At 38.1% G+C, this 6,000-nt stretch overlaps 1 protein-coding gene and 1 pseudogene across 1 annotated transcript; both read right to left on the reverse strand.

Annotated features, from left to right (window-relative positions):
* Positions 1-173: 173 nt before the first annotated feature.
* On the reverse strand, positions 174-1,080 carry LOC149017410 (uncharacterized). Its single transcript, XM_089152954.1, has 2 exons — positions 634-1,080; positions 174-557 (listed from the first exon to the last, which is right to left on the reverse strand). Exons 1-2 carry the CDS (start codon positions 1,078-1,080, stop codon positions 174-176), a joined length of 831 nt encoding a protein of 276 aa, XP_089009080.1.
* Positions 1,081-3,546: 2,466 nt separating this feature from the next.
* LOC149017411 (uncharacterized) lies at positions 3,547-4,444 on the reverse strand (annotated as a pseudogene).
* Positions 4,445-6,000: the final 1,556 nt, after the last annotated feature.

Here is a 6,000-nt window from a genome sequence, read left to right on the forward strand (position 1 = left end):
AGATATAAGACAAGAAGATGCTTTTAAGTATGTAATTATTCAGAATATACTGTATACATGATTTTTCTTTCGCATGTACAAAGTGAATTCCAAAGGCATATTCCCAAGAAAAAATATGGGGAAGCTGATGGAAGGCAAAAATGGTTTGAGTATTCCAAAGGACAGCTATTGATCTAGTGGTTGAGGGTGTTGAGAAGGGTGACCCTGTTTTTGATCAGACTCCTGAAGACACATTCTGTTCCATCCTCAAGATCTCGGATGCTCAACTCCAACGTCTCCAATTGCTTCTGTACTTCAGCATGCCTCAACTCAAAGCCCTTGTGAGATTTCTGGCTAATGAGAGTGTCCAGTGCGACATTCACCTTCTCAAATTCGCATTTCTCTGCCTGTTCCTCATCTTCTGCTACATGTTTCTTGTTAGGTGATCTAAAACCAAAAGACCAACCAATAGACTTTGGCATTGGCTTTGGCCCAGATACAAACAGTAGCAGAGACTCGAACATTGAGAGGGCGGTTGCTTCCACTTCTCTTAGCACACTAACGATGGCAACAACTTCCTGGTTTTTGTCCAACAGAGAAGAAAGTTGACCCTGCTTCTGTACTTTTCCTTAGATCTCCAAGGCATTTCCTTACCACCTTACTCATCCTTTTCCTGGACACATTGTATGCTTCAACTTCATTTAGTACAGCAGATTCTGCTCTTAGTCTTCGAATGGAAGATTGAAGCTCAGAGACACATTCTTTCATCTGTGAAAGAATATCCCTTGCGGTACTACACATGTCCAGCGACCTAACAGATCTCTCCAACACCTCATCAACCCATTTCTCTCCTAGTTCTTGGGCTAATGTTTGTTGGGTCGATGCCAAATGGAGTAAATCATTGACGGCATCGTATAAATCTCTGAGTCCATCCAAGTTGCAGCATATTGATGATGATGATGATGATGATGTGGCTTCTGATGAAGCCCTCAGCCTGTCCAGTTGCTCCTCAACTTGAAGAGTAAGAGGATGAGATCTGGAAGGTAAACTGATGGAACGAGCATGGCGTGAAGCTTTGAGATGCAGAGGAGAAGGAGCCATTTCCTCGCAAGGTCTAAGACAAAGCTCTAACAGATTAGAGATGCAGAGGGATATGTGGGTTTGTCAAGACTCCGAACTCAATCAAGTTTTTATAGAATCAAGAGGAGACAGGAGGAATCTTATCCTGCCTGCTAGCTGTTCAACATTATGGGCTACTCATTATCTCGATTTCATTAATACTTTAGATCAGCAAACATAACTCAATGATGAGGAATCTCACTCCACTCATCATCATGTGATTCCAGAGTGGATGTCAAGCGCTACAATCGGCAATGTTTGTTGAATGTCTCCCCCTAGTTTAGGGATCTATAAACATGAGGTAGACGCACGAGTGGCATTTACTGCTTTCTTGTTTGCTATTAATGTCAAATGATTAATTATTGGCGAGATCTCAGGCTGATAATGGATCCCCAAGGCAAGCATTCTTGCAAGGACTTCCAACAGGAAAGTTTTGATGTGGCAATAGAAACATGGGATATCATTATATCAAACCCACCTCGTCTGTGGTATCTCATAAGAGTAAGACTTGTTATTAGTATTTGTTTTACTGTATGAGATTTTTAGGATGTATTGTCAAAGCATTGGAATGGATGATAGATTTGAAAACAGCCTTATTGAACTTAGAACCTTAAAATTGACTGATTGATTCTATGGAAAATAAAATGTTCTAAACAGGGGCTGCGCATTTAATCTACAGCATTCAATTTTGTCTCTGTTTTGGACCTGATTTATATGAAAATAAGATGAGAAGGGAAGAATCTCAACCTCATGCTGTTTTAACATCATGGGCATACTCATGTTTGCCTCATTGAAGATCTCAATGATAGAGTCATAGATGTTTGTTCAATGCTGTTTCACTTCTTATCTTGATTTCTTTCTTAAATCTTCAATCTTTACAGAATGAAAAGATAACATATTAAAATACTAGAGCCACACGGGTGGATTAATGATATTGCCTCCGATTTTAGAGAAGGCCAGAACATAGCTTACAATCGGCTTTGATTTGATTCTAAGCTTTGGTTGGGTGGACCTCAGACTCTCATGGTAGCTTGCAGTAGAGCACACATCCAGCTCCCTGAGAGATCCACCCAACATCTCATCAACCCATGATATTGAAACAACATGAGATTCCTCCTGTCTCATCTTGTCTCATTGAAAGATCTCAATGGTCATCGATGTTCTTTCAATGTTCCCTCCCTTCCTAAACCCACCTTCACTTCTTTCTTATCATGATTTTTGTTCTCAGTTCTACAATCTTTATAAGATAAATAGGTCAAATATTAAAATGCTATAGCCACACGGTTGGATTGATGATCTTGTCTCCTACTCTAGAGAAGGCCAGCACATATATAGATTACGATGGGCTTTGCTTTGATTTGAGCTATGCTTGGATGGATCTATTTTATTTGTTTATAAATTCATTTGCTTGATAGCTTTCAATTTTTGCGATGCTATCTAGTATGATGGAGAACTTTCTGCATTGTGGAGGCAAAGTCTTGCAGAGGTTAATAGGACAAAAATGTGACAGAGTTGAGTGCATGGCTTATTAGGAAATAAAGGACATTAACCCCTCAGAGCTATACTTAGTTTTACTTAATTTCTCTTCTTCTCTTTCCTTTACCCCTCATATATAGCTATACTTAGGAAATATATAATCAGAGTGTATCATGAGACTTCCATATTTAAATTAATATTCTATTAGAGTAGCATAACTTTATTTCGATACAATTATCTTTAGTTTAATTTCAATCACCATATTATTTTTGGCTTTTATGTAGAACATAAAAATCCCAAAGAAAGGCAAACTCTCACCTTAAAGCTTTTTGTTCTTGAAAACTCTTGATTATTTAAATATGTACATCATAAATTGTTCAATTATAGAATTCATAACTCAGTTTCAAATTAAGTGTATTAGTTGATCTCTGTCAGCTGTTATTAGAAAGCATCATCTTTAAAAAATAAAATAAATTAAATATTTCACTAGTGAAATTATATGAGCAAATGCCTGAACTGAAATTTCTCTGAGGTGTTCTATCTTATTTCATTGGCGACTTAAAGAGCCTTTAATTTGAATATTAAACAGTAGCAAGGCTTCTTCACTGAAACACCTGGATTGACATTAAACTGCCTTGGTAAATAGGTGTTAGGAAGCAGTAATAGCAGGAGTTCTTTGCAGATAAAGGGTATCTGATATCCATGATAGTATATATGGTTGATTGTATTGTAGTATTTGGAAGGTAGAGTGTATCTACATTTCTTAAAACAAAGTAGATAAGAGATATAACACAAGCAGATGCTCTTAAATTTCTTTGTGCTGAAGTATGTAATTATTCAGAAAATACTGTATACATGATTTTTCTATTGCATGTACAAATTGAACTCCAAGGGCAAATTCCCAAGAAAAAAATATGGGGAAACTGATGGAAGGCAAAAATGGTTGGGTATTTCAGAAGCTAGCTAGCTATTCTAGTGGTTGAGGATGTTGAGGAGGGTAACTCTGGTTTTGATCAAACTCATGAAGATACATTCCATTCCATCCTCAAGATCCCGGATGCTTAACTCCAATGTCTCCAATTGCTTCTGCGCTTCAATATGCCTCAACTCAAAGCCCTTTTGAGTTTTGTGGCCAACGAGATCGCCCAATGCGAGATTCACCTTCTCAAATTCACATTTCTCAGCATGTTCCTCATCTTCTGCTACATGTTTCTTGTTAGGTGATTTAAAAACAAAAGGCCAACCAACAGACTTTGACATTGGCTTTGGCCCAGATACGAACTGCAGCAGCGACTCGAACATGGAGAGGGTGGTTGCTTCCACTTCTATTAGCACACTAACAATGGCAACAACTTCCTGGGTTTTGTTCAAGACAGAGGAAAATGGACTCTGCTTCTGTACTTTCCTTAGATCTCCAATGCATTTCCTGATCACCTTACTCATCCTCTTCCTGGACACATTGTATGCTTCAACTTCATTACGTACACCAGATTCTGTTCTTAGTCTGCGTATGGAGGATTGAAGCTCAGAGACGCATTCTTTCGTCTGTGATAGAATATCCCTTGCTGCACTACACAAATCCAGTGACCTAACAGATCCATCCAGCACCTCATCAACCCATTTCTCTCCTACTTCTTGGGCTAATGTTTGTTGGGTAGATGGAAAATGAAGAAAATCATTGACAACGTCATATATATAAATCTCTGAGTCCACCCAAGTTGCAGCATATTGATGAAGAGGTGGTTTCTGATGAATCCCTTAACCTGTCCAACTGCTCCTCAACTTGAAGGGTAAGAGGATGAGATCTAGAGGGAAGACTGATGGAACGAGCATGGCGTGAAGCCTTAAGGTGCAGAGGAGAGGGAGCCATTTCCTTTCCTTACAAGGTCTTAACACAAAGCTCCCTACAGATTAAAGTTGGAGACGGATTTTTGGGTTTGTCAAGATTTAAAACTCAAATCCAATATATACAGAAACAAGAGGAGACATAAGGAATCTGATCATGCATGCTAGCTGTTCAACGTCTATGAACATAAAATATGTAAGACGCATGAGTGGCATGATGCCTATCCAGTTTCCTGTCCCATGGACAACTAGTTCAGGAGACCATTTTTTTTTTCTTTCTCCTTTTTCTTTTCCCCCAACTCCCTGACAGCGAGCATATGCATGATCGTCAAATCATTAATTTGAAGCGAGATCGATCGTTAAAGCTGTCTTAGATCTGAACGACCTCCATATGCCCTAATACGAACAAGATTATGGATTCGAATGGCCTAAAGAGTGACTGTTTAGATTAAATTGAATTGAATAACACCTGCGAGGCTTGTTTAGATTAAATTAAATTGAATGGGCCGATAAAGGACCTTCATTCTGGGTCTTGATGCTCTTTGTTTTTGGCCCATCTCCCATGGCCCATTTGAATGTCTATGTTTCATAGAAAGTAATCTCAGGTGTCATTACCCTATTGATCCTAGGGGAAGGCAGATGCAAGGATTGGATCATAGTGACAAGAAAACAAATAGAGCGGTTCAACTTCAGAATGCGTAGCACTGTGCTGCCAAGGGTCGAGATCGAAATCTCAACCTTCCGTCTTGCTTTCAACCACTTACGAGACAGACGGTCGAGATTTCGATCTTAACTATTGGCAGCAAATACTGGGCATTTAATGCGTAACATTCAAGTCTACTTTGAAATAGAAAGGATTAGGGTTAGATAGAACAGCCGCTCATTTTAAGACCTCAGATCTTAATTTGACTTGGTGTGATCTAACCATTATTCAAACTTTGAAACTCTCAATTCCAATCCACCCTACAATCCAAAATATCTATGTCCAAACTTAAGGACCCCATTATGTAGCCATTTGAATAAATGATGGAAATAAATGTGAGATATTCTTTGAATTGACATAACCGATCTAGGCTTTCAACCCTCATTACATTTGTAATCACAAGTTTGACAATTTTGATAACCCAAAAAAACAAATTGAAAATTTTGGGTCTATTTATTTTGGTTTCTGATTGGTGTCAAAAATCTGTTGGTTTTGGCTTCTCATTTATTTATGATGTCTACAGGTATGGTTTTAATTTGTGTCTGCTGTCACTCATCTCATTTCAAATTATCATGAAATTGATGTTTCACGAAATCGTCAACTATAATATCAAAGTATAAATACATAAAATCACTACCATCGAAGATTGAAAACATCCCAAGAAGCAATCGAACAGTTTCTACTTGATTTTGGAATTTTTCTTAATAGCAAGACTTTAGATCCAAAACTGAAATGATTTGTCTACCACTGAGTAGAATTTAGTATCATCAATATTTGCCAGATTGACTAAAGAGTCTTCTATCCAAAAGAAAGACCACGGAGTCAACCACTCTTTTTCTCTCTCTCTTATAATTCATCCTTCTACGAAAAAGAAAAAG

Source organism: Hakea prostrata, chromosome 4 (assembly GCF_041222555.1).
Source record: "Hakea prostrata isolate BN-2017 chromosome 4, UWA_Hpros_2, whole genome shotgun sequence".
NCBI classification, from domain to species: Eukaryota; Viridiplantae; Streptophyta; class Magnoliopsida; order Proteales; family Proteaceae; genus Hakea; species Hakea prostrata.